This window comes from Hirundo rustica, chromosome 6, assembly GCF_015227805.2.
Source record: "Hirundo rustica isolate bHirRus1 chromosome 6, bHirRus1.pri.v3, whole genome shotgun sequence".
Classification (NCBI taxonomy): domain Eukaryota; kingdom Metazoa; phylum Chordata; class Aves; order Passeriformes; family Hirundinidae; genus Hirundo; species Hirundo rustica.
This window is the reverse complement of record NC_053455.1, coordinates 23,847,075-23,865,729: the sequence shown is the minus strand read 5'-3', so window position 1 is coordinate 23,865,729 and position 18,655 is coordinate 23,847,075. Positions and strand designations below refer to the sequence as shown.

At 43.7% G+C, this 18,655-nt stretch overlaps 2 protein-coding genes across 5 annotated transcripts in view; one reads left to right on the top strand and one right to left on the bottom strand.

Annotated features, from left to right (window-relative positions):
- Positions 1-1,694: 1,694 nt before the first annotated feature.
- ALDH6A1 (aldehyde dehydrogenase 6 family member A1) lies at positions 1,695-12,077 on the bottom strand. Its single transcript, XM_040067858.2, has 12 exons — positions 12,014-12,077; positions 11,777-11,839; positions 9,621-9,695; positions 8,109-8,270; positions 7,490-7,568; positions 6,631-6,933; positions 5,808-5,929; positions 5,372-5,561; positions 4,512-4,693; positions 3,931-4,110; positions 3,663-3,761; positions 1,695-3,222 (listed from the first exon to the last, which is right to left on the bottom strand). The coding sequence occupies exons 1-12, from the start codon at positions 12,071-12,073 to the stop codon at positions 3,118-3,120; spliced, it is 1,620 nt and encodes a 539-aa protein (XP_039923792.1). The 5' UTR covers positions 12,074-12,077; the 3' UTR covers positions 1,695-3,117.
- A 270-nt stretch (positions 12,078-12,347) lies between these two features.
- LIN52 (lin-52 DREAM MuvB core complex component) overlaps positions 12,348-18,655 on the top strand; it is a 42,282-nt gene continuing 35,974 nt past the window's right edge. For 2 of the 4 annotated variants that reach the window (XM_040066908.1, XM_040066911.2), the window contains exons 1-5: positions 12,348-12,407; positions 12,490-12,564; positions 12,749-12,786; positions 13,259-13,325; positions 14,343-14,426. In XM_040066908.1, the coding sequence (XP_039922842.1) occupies positions 12,389-12,407; positions 12,490-12,564; positions 12,749-12,786; positions 13,259-13,325; positions 14,343-14,426 (283 nt within the window). In that variant the 5' untranslated portion in view covers positions 12,348-12,388. Of the gene's footprint in view, positions 12,408-12,489; positions 12,565-12,748; positions 12,787-13,258; positions 13,326-14,342; positions 14,427-14,500; positions 14,945-18,655 lie in introns of those variants that run through there. The other 2 variants (XM_040066909.2, XM_040066907.2) reach the window with 2 other exon arrangements.

Below are 18,655 nucleotides of genomic sequence, written 5' to 3'. Positions count from 1 at the left end.
AAGACTTCCTCAGAGAGAAGTGGAAAAAACCTGTTTATTAAACAGGCAAAGCACTCCCAGCACAATACCCGATGACAAGAGCTTCGTGCCGCTTACGGAGGGATAACAAACTTAAAGAAAGAAAGTCTCCTCTTGAAGATAGATACTGTGCTCCACCGCTCCGTCTCTGCTGGCGTTGGGAGAAAAGGAGATGTGCAGGGCTGGTCTTGGTGGGGTGGGTCCCCTGTGGAGGCCCCCGGTGCTTCCCCAGGTCCTTAGTCCGGAGAGGTTGGAATAGTTTCGAGGAGAGGGCAAAAAAGAAAAAAAGGAAGGAAAAAAAAAAGAGGGGGGGGGGGAAAAAAGCAAAAAGCTTCAGCTATTCTACAGCATCTAACTACGCTAGCACTAAACTAACTAACTGCCGGGGAAAAAACAACAGAGCTTCTTTCATCTTGCTGTGTTCCAACTCCCCCGCTTCAAGGTCACTCTGAGGAGCAGAGTTTTCCTGGGGAAAACAAACGGCGCCTCCCTCCCCTTTGCACCTAACAGACGATTGGGGATACACAGTCACCCCAGGACATTTTCCACCCCTTATCCCCATATCGTCGACTTATGGACAGAACCAACGTATATTCCACATAAAACTTCCATCCGTTTTCCCCACAAAAAAAAAATACAAGCAATACCTGTCATGCTCCTGTCACGTTCCACACTGAGCCACTGAATCCAGGCCCCAGGCTGCAGGGCAGCATGATTCCTCTCTCACACTCCATGTGCGTCCCGAAGTGGACGACCTCCCCGACAGAGACGGTACCGTTCATCGGTCAAGGGTATACAGTAGCTGCGCTCCGCTGCTAGAACCTCCAAACAAGCCCAAGGTCCATTTGTAGAACGTAGGGTAGTCAAGCTTCCAAGACTGCAGACTGTATAGAGGAGGCTTACCAGATGACATACCAGAAAGATGGTCTCTTTAACACTCAGGGGAAACTGAATATTGTCCAAAAATGATCTAACCGATTCAGAGGAGAAGAAGGAAACGAAAAGACTGCAACGCTTCATCCTCTGCTTCTCCTCCCACAAACAGGGTGAATAACCATAACCATGACCTATCCATACTAGGAAAAGATCTCAGCACCTTTATAAACTTCCTACAAGTTATTATCATTAAACCAAGGCCAATAGCTACTCTAATCCATGTCCCTCTACTGTAAAAACTGCGTATTAGTGACAATATTGGGGCTATCTCTGGATATGCAAATAAACCTAAGGACCACAAAGGTATTAAGACCTCAAAGAAGCACAAGGATCCAAAACACATCAAGGCCCCCACCCCAAGAGACATAAATTCAAGCAGCATAGTTACTGACTGCTAAATCCTAATCAGTACAGGGTTTTTCCACTCTCTCGAGCCCCACATTTGGCACCAGGAAGTTTGTGTGGACGATTGGGGGATACACAGTCACCCTAGGACAGCTATTTACATGAAGCCTAATAGGTTCTGTGATCAAATTATGTGTACATGGAAACAGAAACATTTCAAGGCATTCCTTGAAATGCTGTGTGAGGAAACTGGTACAGAGGTCCTTGAAATACTGTAAAAGGAAGATGTATACATGGGTTACAGGAGTTGCAGACCATCTTCTGTGAAGAGGGGAATAAAATCAACATCACATCTATATAAGGTCTTACCAAGGAACAGTCACAGTCTGCAGAAATACGTTAGCATGTTTTTAATTTGTAATCAAATTGCAAGGTGAGAATTTCCCTCTAGTGTATAGCAGAGGAAAAAAACAAAATTCAAACATTAGTGAATGCACAGCAATTGCACTAATATAGAGCTGTCAGTTGCAAAGCATCTTTACCAGAAGGCAGGATACAAAGTGTTCACATTCAGGTTGTTTAATTTGAACAAGTAATGGTTACAATGGCTAGAAGAATATTATTTTCCATGGGCGTTTGAGTGAGATCCCTGCAGATCCTTTATGGCTGCATCATCTTTCAGGAACCAGAAATAAAAATATAGGTTCTCCAGCTCCAAATGCACAGATTCTTAAAACCAGAGTGTATATACCAAGCCTTACTCTTCTCTATCAGTAGGAACTTGCAGTCTCAAGAGTACAAGACTGTGTTTGAGCAAATGCGACGAGCAGTCAATCAACCAACACAAAAAAATACAGCTACAGTCAGGACAGGAAACCAACAGACAAGGCCTGGCTGCTTTGTGATTAAAAAATGTGTTCTTTCTTCCTGCTGACCTCTCTACTTATGCTCCATTTTGTTCAGACACACATGATGCTGTGACACAAAGATACATAGACATGGTTTATGTTTCTGCTTCCACAGTTTCATTATGTTACAGGACGTGTAGGCTTGTACCCATTAGCACAGTGAAAAGGCATCAAACAGCTTTCAGGTGTAATGGAATTGCTGGCAAGCTTGAGCATACAAGCCCAAGACAGAACAGGAACAGAAGTTTTCAAGCTGTCAGAGGCACAGTGAAGGTCACTGTACCATATAGAAACTTCTTTCATCCTCAGACAAGCAACCAAATATTCTTTCCTGAAAAATCCATAGAAAGCTGTTTCCCAATGTTTTGGAAACAGTTCAACAGGTGAAAGACTGACAACTTGCTGTCTTCATCGTATGTAAAGTCACTTCTATGACACCCAAGATGTCCCAGTAATGTTACTCAAAATGAGAATTCATCTTTGAGTAAGGTGAACTCAGAATCTTAATATGCAAGATAAAGAGGTAAATAAACCTGCTACAAGATGTAGCCAGGAGTGAGTCACTAAGGCTAAAGATATAGAAGTAAAAAACAGAGTAATGTTCAAGTTCATGGGGTCTGGAAAGAAACACAAATTAAGACCAATCTCAGTGGCTGCCCTTTCAGTTAGAAAAGGTTTTTTAGTCTTTGATAGGTCGTAGGGAAAAAATTAGTTCAGCTAACCAAAAAACACTTTTAACAGCAACAGAAAATCCAGACCGTGAGTCACATGAGCCCACCCAATCTGCACAGTAACAGATTCTTGAGACAAAGCAGCTTTCTATTCATTCCCAAGTAAAGGGTGATAGTTAGGACAAAGCTGGGAAGTGCAGCATAGAAGGGCACCAAGAACAGCATCTGCAAAGGCTGGTTTAGTTTCCCATAGTTGGCATAACAACAGCAGGCTTGGCAACGGTGGCATCTTCCTCTTTCCACTGAGAAATTATAGTTTTCAGCTGTGTATAGAACTGCACTCCCTGGAGGAAAGGAGAGATCCAAAGATCAGATATCTGGCCTTACGAATTCCTCAGGTCTACACTAGAGGTTTATCAAAACAGTTTTTGCTTTATCTAAACAGGATTGATTTTTTTTCTGTGGAAACAATTTTTGTCAGCCTGTTCTTTTTACCAGTTTCACAAAGATTCTGATCCTGTGAGAAAGCTTGCTAGCCATTGCTTCCTTCTCAAATCTCCTCAAAAGACTTGCAATTTTTCACTTAAGGGAAAAAGAAAGAGGAACGGGCTATCTATGTGACATGCATTATGGTGCTGTGATCACTGGCTGGTTTTCAGTTTCCTGGCTGAAATGGCTTCAAAGCCTCCTCACTAATGAGGTCTGATGAGCATCTCCCCATTGCCATTTATGATATGATTTATCACAATTCAACCCAATAGAGTACTGTGAATCAGAAAGTTACCTGTTTGCCATAGAAATTGGTGTCCCCTCTGAAAGAAGCACGAGAGCCGGTGAAAGAAAACATGGGCAGAGGTACTGGGATTGGAACGTTGACACCCACCTGCACCAAAGGAGAGCTGCCATATTAGTCACAAGAAGTAGCAGATTGCAGAGCACTTTCCTAAAGCTCCTGCATTTTGTTTCCTTGTATCTGAGGCTGGGTGTTGTTGGCTTGAGAGTGCAGTGATTACAGCTGAATAGTTAAAGCAAAAATCCTAGCTGGAACATACCTGCCCCACATCTACTAAGTGAGAATACTTCCGAGCTGTGGCTCCATTGGTGGTGAAGATTGCAGTTCCATTCCCATAGGGGTTATTGTTCACCATCTCAATGGCCTCATCCAAAGTGTCTGCTTCCAGCACCACTAGGACAGGCCCAAAGATTTCCTCCTTGTAGCAAGTCATGTTTGGCTGCCAAAACAAACAGCAGAAAAAGCAGCTTGTAGAAAGGATTTAATAAAAATATCATAGTAAATAGGATATAAGAAACATATATGCAGGTAGTACTCATGATATTCCAAGGATTACTGATTACGCTGCATTGCCACAGGCCATCCTTCAGCCCTCCTTACCTCTTTCACCTTTTCCCATGCCCTGTCCTCTATCTAGTACACTAAAGAAGGCACCACTTTTCCTTTCCAGAGTGCTTTCTGCTTTTACTGCCTGCGTTACTATGAGTACTTCATTGGCACTGTGCAAAGGATGGCTGAGCCATTTATGGCCTTTTTACCTGCTATTGATTGATTTGGCTAACCCATTTTTCAGCTGACCCTGCAATGTACTCTTACAAGCACTGGTTTTGGTCATCTTACCTTGACTTTGGCAAGGATTGTTGGTCCAACAAAATTGCCATTTTCATAACCCTTCACTTTGACATTACGTCCGTCCAGGAGAAGGCTGGCACCTTCTTTTACTCCTTTCTCAATCAGACTGCAAACCCGTTCCTTAGCTTGGGGACTGATGAGAGGCCCAAGATCTGCTCCAGGCTGGTCTCCTGTGAAGAGGCAGAGACACCAAGTTTTTAACTCTGACAACTTCCTTTTCATAGGCGTCCGGGAGATAACTACACTGGCAGGAAAAATCTGAAAATCCTGATGTTTCTGAGACACAGAACAAAGATTTGAGACATTGATGAACAGGAAAAATAGCCTGCAGCTCTCATCATCAACAAGGAATCACCAGGAAGCCAAAATTCAACAAAATATTCTTCTCAGGAAGGAGACTTTTCCCCTTTGCAGCACTTTATTGAATATAAACAAATTATAATTCCCCTAGAATTAGCAACAGTCTAGCTTTTCCAAAGTAATTGTTTCCATTTTTCTTTTTTGATTGTATGCTTACTACTAATTGGAAGGATCTCGAAATGAGGTTGCTATATAAATGGCAGATATGAGTTAAACATAGGATTTAACCTCAAATCTCCAGTTAAAACAAGACTGATCCTGTAAACATTGCATCACAGTCCCACCAGCAAGCTGAAAACATATACCTACCTCCAAGTCTAGGGCTGAGTTTCCCAATCCAGACAATCTGCTAGCTCCTACCCCCTACACATCAAATCTGTTGTTCGAATAGCTCCAAGGGTCACAACACGGTATGGCAGATAAGCTGACCTAAAAAGCTATGGCTGTACAGGAGTGAAGTAACTTGTAAAAATTATCCCCGTCTGTACCTGCATTTACTCGTAGGTTTTTGGCTCTGTCCACAAGCTCTGGCAGCCATTTCTGAGCTTCTCCTACTAGAATTGCTGTAGACAGGGCCATGCAGCGTTGGCCAGCTGCTCCAAAAGCAGCTCCAACCAGCTGGTTCAAGGTGTTCTCTTTATTGGCATCAGGCATCACCACACCATGGTTCTTGGCTCCCTGAAAAACAGCGCACACAGTCTCCCATTACTAACCACCCCAGACTGCTCCTTCTCTAGCCCTCTGGCAATGACTTCTTATAGTAGCTATGATTCTGCTACCAACAGGCTGGCAAGAAAGCAGCCTTATCACTTAGCTATCAGCAGCAAAGGCAGCTTCTGCTGCTGAGTGGTGTGGTCTCTCTTAACATTCACAGGTGACAGAGGTACTCTGTGTGCTAAAGTGTGCTCTGTTCAGAGACATTACCATGTTGGCCTGGACTCTCTTGCCATTCCGGGATCCTCTCTCATAGATGTACTCTCCGGCCTGATTAGATCCCACAAAGCTGATTGCTCTGATATCCGGATGGTCACAAATGAAATTCACAGCTACAGACAGGAAATAATACATTATAACTGCGGTGCACAAATGCTTCCCTCCATTCCCATCCCCACAGCGCTACATCTATGTATATTTCTTCTTTTCAAAATTCTGGCCTCTGTGTTTCCTACATCTGAGTTCCCAAAAAGCCTGTCTGTGTAACTTTTCACTGACTTCTTAGCACACATACTCCCTGTCTTCATACTCCTGGCTCTCCTACATATTTTCATGCTTTGGGCACACCCAACGGGTGTCTGAGCAATGCTGAAGTGAAGTTACTGTTCTCTATTTGTATCACTGTGTCCTGAAGCTACTTGTGTGCTGTAAAAAATAGCATGTAAGGAGCCAGGATGTTGGTATCCACTTGTATAGTCAGTGAAGCATTTAATTCTTGTTTAGGCTTCCTTGCGAAACCAAGATGATTTATCTACTTATTTCAGTTGCAGTTTAGGTTGCTAAATAGAATTTGAGCACTTACATGCCTTGGGAACTCTGACCCAAATCCCCAAAATTTTGTCCACTGTATCTCCTGAAAGATCTGGTGCAAGGTGACAGAGAATCTCCCACTCACCTTTCAGTTTCAACAGAGCTGAAGCCTCTCTCCAAACCTATCTAACAGCAGCAGTCTCAGACTCTCCAGCTGGTACCTCCCACTGAGCACCCACCACAACACATACACCCATCATCTCCCAGGAAGGGTGGTTATTACCTTCGTGTTGTCCATGGATAATATTCAGGGTCCCATCGGGGGCACCAGCATCCTGAAACAGCTTGGCAAGGAACATTAGTGCTCCTGGCACACGCTCAGATGGTTTCATCAAGAAGGTGTTTCCGCAAACCATAGCCATGGGGAACATCCAAAGAGGAATCATGGCTGGGAAGTTGAATGGTGCAATTCCAGCGCACACGCCCAGAGGCAGGCGGTAGGTGTAAGTGTCCATGTCTTTAGTGATGGAGGGCATGGTCTCTCCAAGGATGAGGGATGTCACACTGCAAGCATGTTCAACCACCTCTGCAGCAGAAAGGGTAATAGGCTGCTGGATAATCCATTAACAATTAGTCCTCAAAATCCCTTTTCACTACTGCCCTGACCCACCTCTTTCTTCCAGCCTCTTCTCCCACAACTTAAAACTCATTGTGCTCCAGAAAATCCCTCTGCCAAGCATTGTGAACAAATTATGAATGGATTCTCTCTTCTCTCTAATGGACCACACTACACATCATTGTGACAGCAGCAGAGACACAACAGCCCCAGTACAAAATGCACAGGTATAGTATTATTGTACCACCCGGGACTCAACCTTAGGTATTTGAGCACAGGCGAGAAGTTCTTATCCCTTTGTAGTAACTTGCAGTCACTTCCAGAAAAAGCTCTAACAGCTTGGAAGTGTTTTAAAGATACTCTATCTAAGAAAACTCTTCAGCTTAGAGTTACAATTGACACTTTTCTTTGAGTAGGGGGCGATAAAGGGATCAGCATGTACAGAGCCAGCAGTTGCTCAGGAGACCTCATCCATCCTTGTGGGTTCTCAAACCCCCTTTTTTAACGGGAGGAGCCAGCAGCTTACGGAGGCCTCGGAACACATCTCCCTCAGCATCAGCCAGGGTCTTCCCTTGCTCAAAGGTGATGAGTTTAGAAATTTCTTTCTGAAAATGGAAAACACAAAGTTTATGAATGTTAGAAAAGTACTCACCCATGAAATAAAGTGCAAGGATAAGACAGAATTAACAGAGAGTTGAGCAGCACAGTGCTTAGACTGAACGGAAACAGAAAAGCCTATACTGACTGATTTTCTTCTTGTAGACAAAAAGCCAATAATGACTTGTCCTCTAATGTTTTCAGGCATGACACCACATACACATCAAAAAAGCCATCAGGGAAACCCAAAAACATGGTTAACATACTTGTCTTCATCAACTGCCTCATGTGCCATCAAGGCTCAAAGTTCCTTCTGTGGTCTCTTGGTAAAGGGACAAATTCAGAATAATATTCCCTAAGAAGTGCTGCCTCTCTGTTACCATTTGATGGGAAATGTTTTACTGCACCTCTCAACAGTGTCTCAGTTGGCTCCTTGATCATGGCAACATCTCACCAAGAACTCTGTAAAACCCGAGTCTCTCAATTTAGTTCCTAAAATCAGCTGCAATGCATTCAGCCATAGTCATCACACACCCATGGTGTCTCACCAGATTGTCTTTGATGAGTTGTTGATATCGCAGAAAGATTTGCTGGCGACTCAAAACAGATGTTTCTGACCAGTTCCAAAAAGCCTTTTTGCAAGAAGCCACAGCTGCCTCCATCTCACTGGCTGTGGCTTTTGGTACACGGCTAACCACCTCATTTGTGGCCTGAAAGAGAAAACAAATTGTATCAAAACTCAACTTTTCCCATCTGTCCCCACCAACCATTCAAGAGTCCTTTCACAGCACACACGTAATATTCTTGTTCTACAAGGAGTTGTACTTCTGAGGGCAGAGCACAAAGGAGATGCCTTCCCTGATTGCACACAGAAGGCCTGGGCTACAACCAGAGTTCTGAAAACCTGCACTCCAAATATCTCAGATTAGGCACTCAGAAAACTGAAAATGCAGTGCTGACTTCCAAGCTGGAGTTGAAGGGACTTGTCTATCTTGAAACTTCTAGAGAGCATAAGGCAAACGTTTCTGTGGGCTGTGGTCTTTTCCCTTTCCATTGTCTTGGTTCATCTGGCTGTCACTCTTACACATTAAATGAAGCAATGCTCCTTTGGGAAGAACAGTACATGACTATGCAATTGCCATTGATGTTAGCTTACTTATACCCCTAGGCCAAAGTTCTATGTTTACAAGCAACCTTAGTTCTATGTTTGTTACCAGTTTAACCTCCTTCTAATGTTCTCTTAAAAATTAAATCTGCTTTGACATGACAAAAATTCCAGATATATCACTAAGAGAGAAACTACTCAAACCAAGAGGAAGAAAATTAAACAAGAACACTGCTTGCTACACAGAGACCAAATGAGCTTCATGAACATGGGTTGCTGCTCTGATCATTTCCACAAGGCAAATGAAAATAGAGCTTTACAGAGAAGATTTGGAAACTGCTATTTAAATGCTTATTATGGAGGTCAAGGGGGTCAGAATTCTGAGTGCAACCTCATTTCTGTTTGACTTTGGTAGAGTACGTAGACAATACAAGTGTTACTTATCTATTTTGCACTACACAGCATCCAGCTTCTAACTTCTCCGTCATTATTATGGGTTATAGAGAGCTTTCTGAAAGGAGAGGAGCCTCAGCTGTCAGGATTTTTACCTTTTTACTCTGAGAGTAATATCAGTCACTATCAGGACTTCACATTTAGCTGGCATTAAATCACACCAAGTTGATTTTATATACAGGGCGAAAGACACCCTTCAGAAATTTGACATACTCATCACAGAGCCTTTCTATGAGGAAAAAAAATATAACCAGAGTTTAAGCTTCCTTTCTGGAGATCAGGGGCTTATTGTGTGAGGGAGGTAAAGGAGATAGTAACTTTTCTGAGACTGGCATTTCATGTGAAAAGGAAACTGAGAAGTCATAGTCTACCTTAAGATCCAAGACTAAACCTTTCTCAAGAAATATATGCATGTTTTTCTTCTGCCACATCCCTGAAGAGAGGCAGAGACCTTCACTGCACAGTGATCACAATTTATATAAGCTGAGACTATTTCACTTACCGGATTGTGGATATCAATCCATTCGGTAGTTTTGGACTCAATAAACTTCCCATCAATGAAGAGTTTGGTTGTCGGCTGTGGAAGTCGAAACACAGGACAGTTGAGTTATTTTTGTCTCAATGTGCCTAAATACCTACATGCAAGCCTTCATCATTTACTGCTGTGTGAACCACTAGAGAGTCTAGATCCAGTCTTCACAGCAAGACCCAGCTAACTGCTCTCTGCCCCATTTTTCTCTCACTTTACACCAAAATGGCCAAAATTCTTTCTAAAAGCAGTTATAGAAAAAAATACATTGCTCTGCTTAAATTCAGAATTATTTCAATGTATTTAATTAAAACCTGGAAAACCGCAACTCATAAATGTTCAGAAGAAACAACTAATAATTAACTTCATGGGAATTCTGTGAACCCAGTGCAGACTGTACCACTGTCCTATGTGTCTCCTTCCCATCAAGCCACTAAGCAGATTCAACTTTCCAGTTCATAGCTTCAAGCAGAAAATTGGACTTTCCCCACTCCCCACTTGGTCTTGCAACTAAGAGCAAGGAACCTGCATCTGTGGAGTTCACAGTGACTGTCTTGGCTGGCAGCATGGAAAACAGAACCTTCTCACACAGATGCAGGGGAGGCACAAGGAAAGTTTAAAATAAGGAGTTCAGGCAAACATTGAACAGAACAGAAAGCAGAGGTAAAAGCCGAAATTAGCACTAGATAGGCAACAAAACTGTACCATGCAGGAAAACAAATTGTGACTGTATCAATTAAGAAACTAGAAAAGAGGAGTTGGCATTGGGAGGTACGGAGAGAACTAGGAGAAAGCAAGAACCAGTTATCATGACACAAACTCATGACTTGGGGAGAACAAGTGAGAGTCAGAGGAAATTGATCTTCTGTATGAATAACAGAAATGGGACAGACCAACAGAACTGGGATATAAACCCAAATATATCAGAAAACTGAAGAAATTATGATGTGACATTATGAAAGGGAGATGGGGACTTGGATGATAACCAAGGTGTAATGAAGAGAAAGAGATCAGAGGAAGAATCAGGAACATAAATGGTATTGGATAGACAAATAATGACAGTGAAAATTGGATGAAAATGAAAAAAAGTGAGCTACAATGTTAGTTGGAACAAACTGAGAAAGCTTGGGGATGAGAAAGCTAGGATCAGAAGTGTAAAATCAGTCTGTTAATGGACAAGAAAGACCTAGTGATTTGGAAAGCAACACGAGGAGAGAATTAAAATGAAAAAGTTGCAGATGGCTATGTAGCTAGAATCACACTTGTGGAAGAGAGGCAGAACTCTGGCTACAAAAACACAATCTCCTCTAGAACCTGGAAGGAAGCACAGGAAATCTGAGTCCCTTGACCAAGTTTCCTGACTGTCGGAAAAGCTGCTGGGCTAGTGCTGGTCTAAAGAATGACAAACTCCTATGGCTATCAATCACTCCATTAGCCTCAGTGCCACGTATCTGCAATGGAGCTACAAACTCCAGTGCTTTAAGACCCACACGGACTTCACTGCAATGGAGTTCATTCAGTTTGTTTCAAATTGCTTAAAAAGGGTATCTCAAAAATTGCACATGCAACAAAAAGTATTTTAAACAAGCCAGGAAATGCTGGATTGAGATTAATTGCACTTTTTCCATAAGATCGCCAACTTTTTTTCATGTAGAGAATGCACCTGCTGTGGAAACATGGACGGGAGTAAAGCAGACTATTTGTGAAATCCTGGTTTGGAATTCGGAGAGCGTGCAGCATAGACAGCGGAGGAAAAAAGGCAGTACAACAACTAAAGCTGTTCGATACCGTCCGAAGGAAACCAGATCCTCTCTCTGTCGCAAACATGCCACGGGGCCAGTCCAGAGCCACCAGGAGTAACGCGAGGTGACGGGCGGCCACCGCTCATATCCGAAGTCTGACAAATGGGACACGGAATTTTTTCCATCCCTCCCGTCGAGCACGGGGGCAGTGCCGATGTTCGTTCCACCGGACCCACCGGGGTTCCAGCCGAGGCGGCGGGAACGGCCTTAGCGGAGCAGATTTCCCCAGCGAGGGAAGCGCCCGGCGGGCAGCCGCGGCACGGCCCGGGGCTCCCCCGCGCCTCCCTCCCCCGCCCGCCGGCTCCGCTCCGCGGGACGGGCACTCACCACCGAGGAAGAGAAGGACGCGGCGACTGAGGTGATCCAGGGAGCACCGGCTCTCCGGGGCAGCTGGACGGGGGGAAGCACAGACCACTTCAGGGCGGGTCAGGCGGCGCCTCCCCCCGACCCCCCCCTTCGGCCGCTCCCCGCCCGGGACCGACCCGCCGCGGGACCCCGGGTGCAGGTGAGCCGCGATGCCCCTGCGCCCCCCGAGCCGCCGCGGGCCGGGGACGGCCGCCTCACCCTGAGCGCCACGCGCCGCCGCCCGCCCCACGCTCCGCGCGCCGCCGCCGCCGCCGCCATCCCTGCCCGGGGTCGCCGCTCCGAGGTCCCCGGCGGCGCCCCCCGCCCCGCCCCTGGCTCCGCCCCCGTCCGGCCAGCGGCCAATCGCCGCCGGCAGCCGCTCCGGCCGCGCCTCGCGCGGCCCCCGCCCCCCGTGCCGGGTCGCGGATTGGCGGAGGGGGCAGAGCCGCCCTCCGAGCGGCGCGGCCCGGCCCCGCCCGACCCCGCCCCGCGCCGCCCGGCCCCGCGCCGGGCGCGAGAGCGGCACGCGGGGCTCGGGGCGGGGTTTGTTTGCCGCTCCCGCTCGGCCGCCGGCAGTCACGTGAGGCGCGCGCCATGGCGGCCCCGGCGGACGGTGAGGCGGGAGGGTCGGGCGGCGCCGCCGCTGCCCCGCGCCGGTCTCCGCCCGCCCTCCGCTCACCCCCTCTCTGTTGCAGGCGCCGACCTGGAGGCCTCGCTGCTGAGCTTCGAGAAGCTGGACCGCGCCTCCCCGGACCTGTGGCCCGAGCAGCGTAAGTCCGGCGGGCCCGCGGCCCCGGGTCTGGCGGCTCGCGGTGGGGTGGGGAGAGCCCGACCGGGGCCGGGTCTCCTTGGGGCAGCTGCACGGGGCGGGCTGGGCCCGCCGGGGCCGGGCGGGGTGGCGCTGCTGCCCGCGGAGGCGCTCACACCCCGCCAACCTCCGCCTTCTCTTCCCAGTGCCCGGGGTTGCCGAGTTCGCCGCCTCCTTCAAAAGCGTGAGTGAGCGCTGCTTTGCCTTTCGCGTTTCCTCCTTCCGTGTGATGGTAGAGCTGCCGGTTCTCTTGCGGGCTTTACATCTTCTATGAACCGTATCTCAGTAATAACTCCAGTGTGTGCTACAATATACCTTTCGGTTTTAATGTGGTTCTTTTTTATATCTTATGCAGTTTACTGTGCATGAGAATTATACTTTGGAAGAAATAAAGGCTTATAAACTTCAGAAAATACTAATTTTTTGTACTGATTTTTGGCTTGTGGATGTTAGTACGCAGTTTTTTAACTCTAAAATGTTAAGGAAAAAAACCAAGATTAAGCATAAAAATATCTCTGTGGATCACGCTCTTGTATTTTTGTCATTAGTGTAACTGGTTTTCCATAGAGATTGTACTTCATTGTGTAATTCTCAAAGTGGACTTTTCTGAATATGAACTTCTATATTCTTTTTTTTTTTTTTTTTTTTCAAAACAGCCCATTACAAGTTCTCCTCCCAAGTGGATGGCTGAATTAGAAAATGATGATATTGATATGTTGAAGGGTGAGTACAAATATTGTGGGCAGGAGCTGAGGTTGCCAAAGCAAATGGGAATTCAGTACTTACTTAAGAGGCTTAAACCACTTGTTCTTTAAATGTTCTGGTAGTGGCCCTATGGCCTGAGATCTCTAACCATCATATTTGCAGAATCTCCAACTCAGAAGTCTCCTTATCTTGTTAATGATAGACATTTTTGTTAAACCAGTTACTTCCAAGAGCCTATCCAGATGTCAGTGGCAGGCTGGCTTTTCAAAAGAGCAGTGTAACTCTACATGTATTTCAGTCACCTTAGCCATTTTTATCACTGTATAAGTGTAGTGAATGTCTCCTGTGTTTTGAGAATGTGTGAATTTTTGGAGGGGCTCAGCTGAGCAGTTGGTGAGTAGCTTAAACTCGTTGATTGACTTGTTCAGAGATGCTCTATGTGTGTGTCTTCCCTCACAGATCCAGGAGCTCTAATGCAGTGATGGGGTTGTGTGGGCAAGTTACAGAAGGATTAGCTAGCATGTACACTTGCTGCATGTTACAGCTGTTAGTTTGCAGTAAACATCCTTCAGCGTGCTCTGCCTCTTGTGATTTCTGGATGGTGATGTGTGATCATGTCACAGTGATATGTCACAGCTACAGAGTGAAAATGAGATGAATTAGCCCTGACTTGCTCCAAGAAATGTGCTTGAACTCACATTATTAATGTAAAATAAGTCTTGTGTACTTTTATATAGCTTACATACTTTTATATAGCCTGTTCATGTTGCAATGTGAACTTACAGGAAATTCCAAAGTAAGGGTCAAATTACTCTTTGCAATGGTGGCAGATTAAAGCATGAACTAGAGTCATGGCTGTCTTTCTCCTTACATTAAAATTAGGAGCGGAGTCAGCTTGAATTTTGAACGTATACTGTTCACTGAAACAGATCCTGGCAGAAGTATGGCTTGAAAGTGCTCTGCGAAGTACTTACCAGGTGAACTACTGGAGGACTATAGACAGTGTTAAAATTCACCTTTTTCTCTCTTCCTAAGAGTTGGGGAGCCTCACTACAGCTAACCTGATGGAAAAAGTTCGTGGCCTGCAGAACCTGGCTTACCAGCTGGGACTGGATGAATGTAAGTGCTGTACACAGATGTGACTGACTGCATTGCAAATCCTTCCACTAAAGCACGTGCTTGTACATTTGTAGCTGGAAAAGTGTGTTGGCAGATTTGGCAAGTGTTTGACAGTTAGTGACCTTCTGCAACAGGATGAGAGAACGAGCTTACATCTCCAACTTACAGCCTACCTGCATGGGGGGAAACATGTATGTCAGTCTGGTGTTACCCAGTGGCACAGAGACTTCTGTTCCTGAGCTAACATTGTCTTGAATAAATCAGGTCACTTTGCCTAATTTCTCACTCAGATACTGAAGATATTTCTCAGAATACTTGTGGCAGTACTTTTCTCAAATTTCATGCACTGCTTCCAAGGGGAAACTTGCACTTGTGTATAGGATTCTCTCCTGTCACTTTGTTGTTCATACTATCTTCTGCTTCTGTAGCTGTTACTTTTTTCTACACTCAGTTTGGGGTGGGAAGTGATGTCCTTGAGTAATAAAGATGACCTGCATCCCACTTGCAAACAGCCAGCTCTTACTGTCAGGACTGTTGTTAATGGGTTGATCCAGCTTTGGGGATTTCAAGAGAATTGTGGAGTTGTTTTTAATGCTACCCATACATACCAACACTTTTTTTTTTTTTTTTCTATTTAGTTAAGCTCTAACGTAGACGTAGTTGCAATTTCACTTGGGCCAATACACAAAGCACCAAAAATTTCAGGTCTTTCACCTTCCTTTCAGTGGGTAGTGCAACTTAGTAATTAACCTTCAGAGTCTTTCTGACTGCAAACCTAGGATAGCCTAATGCATTCTTAATAACAAATCATTAAGCTTGTTTTAACACACTTCAAGTTTATTTTACTTTCAGTGCTAACATATGTTAAGACTGTGTAAAGCATTTGGTGGAGTAGAAGTTAAAGTGTAACAGTGTAAAACTGAGTCAAGTGCAAAGATTGGCTGATGATTGGCTTCCTCAGTTAAGTTGTAGGCTCTGATCTCAGACAGTGTTGTTCTGCTAAATGGACTTTAGCAGAGCCTGAGTTGCAGTAAAGCTAGGGAGGTGTTTGTTTCCTTATTGCACGTGTGATATTTGTTGCATGTGTTTCCATTTATTTTACTGAGAACAAGTGCATATGTAAAGACAAAGTAGGTGAAAACTGAAATATCTGAGGCTCAACAGTTATGACTTAAGTCTTGAATTTTCAAGCTTTATGAAAGGTTTCCATGCTTGTAACTTCTTGTCACTGAAGGCAGTTTTCCTTTACACTGTAATCCATTGAATACTTTGTGTGTCGTAATATACATTTAGCTTTGGAAAATTATTACCAAAAAATTAGTTGGGGAATTTGAACAGGAGTTGTTTTTCCTGCTCAGGACTGTTTTTCCTAATAGGTTATTTTCTCTTATGGACTTAGACAAATGAGAGAACAAGAAAAAAATCCAAAAGATCTGTTCATTAAAGTTAAGGGACTTGTGCTTTTGTCTCGGACGTATTGGATTTAGTTATATCTCTGTACTGAAGTTTACTAGTCCCCTCTTGACTGGCTGGTTCATTGAAACTGGCTGTCAAAAACGGGACAAAACCCACTGCTGGTCACTCTCCTCTAGATGGCAGCATGAGGCCTCCCGCAGAAGTCTGGCTTCTTTTTAATACAACTCTTTTTAATACAACATTTCAGTTATGGTTTGAAGCTGTTCTTCCCAAGATTCTTTTTTGTGACATATTTTCTTTTCAGAATGTGCACTGTCCTTTTTTATGATATTTTCAAGTGTTTCATCAGGAGTGAGGTTGAGAGACAATTCTGCTTCATTGTATTAGCAACTTACTTCTCTTTCCAACTCTTCTTTTTCTAGATCCCACCTCAAATCCTTCATATTTTCAAAGACTTTTATTTTCATCCAAGTTATTAACTACATACTGTGCAGGACCAAGGTGATTCCTGCAGCACTCCATGAAAAATGTATCTATTGAATGACATTACAATCATGGTGTGAGATCTGTTATTCTTATACCCAGTTCACAACATACTTTACATCAGTTTTGCATTAGAATTCATTAGGCAAAGTGCTGTGGGACTGGGTATCTTTTGAAAAGCTTATTTTTTGAGGTACTGTTGCAATATTAGCGGTGAAATCTGAATAATTGATTTGGCATGATGTAGTTTGATAAATCAATAATTACTGAGTTACATGCCTTGTTTCTTGAATTCATATGAACTCTTACTGTTTTGTCTATATAAATGGGTTTTCTTGAAAAGTTTGGAACAGATGTGTTGAATGTTTTGTCCATCTTGATGGGACATCTGGCTTTCATCTAGGAACAGTTGAATACTGTTATCTGAATTCCAGATTTTTATTATCTACAATTCCAGCTGTCTCTAGCTTTTTGGCCATGGATTTCTCAGTTCCTCTTTTGGTCAAGTGTTTTTCATAGATTTCCTTTCTCTACAACTGACTTCCTCCCCTTTTTTTCCCATAGAGTTACCTTTACCTTCTGTAACCCTGGCTAGTTTCTTGATTGCCCCATAGCTTCTGTGGATAAATTTAATTTGTCAACATATAATTTAGCTTTTCTTTCCAGCTTGTTGTTCCACTTTCTTCCTGGCATGATAGTAGGTGGATTCTTGCTAAGAATATTGCTTGCAGAATATTCTTCCCTTCCTTAGCACAGGATTCATGTTAAAGTATAGGTTTGCATGAATGCAGCAGGACTTTTGTAGCATGAACCATTTAAAGAAAAAGTTTTACTTTCCTCTTTAAGGACAGGCTTGGGTCTCTTTTGTGCTTTTATTCTTTGTTAAAAGGTGATTCTGGAGTTCTCTAGAAGCTTCCAGTCTCAGGTCCTTGTATCAATAAAGTCTCTTAAAAATAAATTATTTTTTAGCACTTCTTCTGAGGTTTCGACTTGTGCTTTCTTGTCTGCTTTTTAAGCTCTGTAAAATCCTATGTCATCATTTTGCTTGTAGCTGCTTTTCTTTTTTTGCTTTGGTTCTTAGAATCATGGAAACATTTAGCCTGGAAAAGGCTTCCGAGGTCATGAAGTCTAGCCTTCTCATTAGAGTTTCTATTTTCCTTCTGTTAATTAATCATTTTATTGGTTAGAATAATCAAAACCATTTTTAGTATTAAATGTCCTGCTTTGTGTTAATTTTACTGTTCCTTTTAATGTGGGTATTTTAAGGGAGAAGGAATTTGGCTCAATTAATACACTGACTTTCAGTTGTTCATACAGGTAGGGTGATTTTGGGAGGCATAGGAGCTCTTCTGAATGTGAGCTGCAGCCAGTCAGTGACTCTCATTTCTGAGTTTGGGGAAAAAACGGTATAAAAGCCTTGTTATGAACTTTTTTCCCTCCTCTCTGTGTCCCTTAATTTTTCCACTTGCAGGCTTTGCTTGGAGTGGAGTAGTGAGTACTGCAGACTCAGCAGACCCCAGCTAATGTGGCAAGGTGTTTTTTGGGAACCCAGTCACAGATCCTGACTCAATGTTTGTGGCCCACAAAGCAGCAAGTTTCAAAACACTTAATGTAAATAACTACAAATTTAGATTGGAAGCTCTGTTTTTCCACTGTATGACCCATTGCACCTTTTGGAGTCAAAGCTGACTTTAGAAGAGTTTCAAAGTCTTGGTTTTATGAACTGGCAACTCTGAGGACTCCATGCATTTAGAGATATGCCTTGTCATCCTTTGGGATACATGTATACAGAGAGATGTATCTGAGAGCTACATACACAGAGAAAAATGTTTTTCTTATAAAAAACCTAAAAGTTTGGTTTTTTCCAAACTTGAGAAAAAAACCTTACATATAAAAGTAACAGATATGTAGGATAGGAGAATGGGAAAAGCACTCTGTCATTGAAGGAATGTGTTTGTCCAGAGACTTTTTGAAGGCCTTGCTATTGTTTCCCTGTGAATCTCTGATATTTTTCAGACAATACCTGCTATACTGGTTCAGAAGTCCTGAAATGTAAATATAGATGGATGTTATCACAGCCATGTTTATAAAATCTCACTGATGCCAGAATGGTGATATGGCCACTATGGTATCACAGTACAGCTCCAGTGATACTGTCAGTGCGAGACTCCCTGCAAAGCCTTCTTCTTAAGTCCCAATATCCATGTGAAGATAATGGTGCCTTGGTGCTGTGTGTGCGTTAAATATTAGAAAATGTGGGATAACTGACCAAACAGATAGGACTATCATTTACAGTTTCCCTGTCAGTGATTTTTGCTAGTCTAATCTCT

Bases quoted from the DNA above. Each gene is read 5' to 3' on its own strand.
- ALDH6A1 (XM_040067858.2), bottom strand. From the start codon at position 12,073: ATGGCGGCGGCGGCGGCGGCGCGCGGAGCGTGGGGCGGGCGGCGGCGC. The intron at 8,271-9,620 runs GTAAGTGAAATA...TTTCTCTTTCAG, and splicing joins GGATTGATATCCACAATCCG to GCCACAAATGAGGTGGTTAG. The intron at 7,569-8,108 runs GTGAGACACCAT...TTCCATTTTCAG, and splicing joins AACTCATCAAAGACAATCTG to AAAGAAATTTCTAAACTCAT.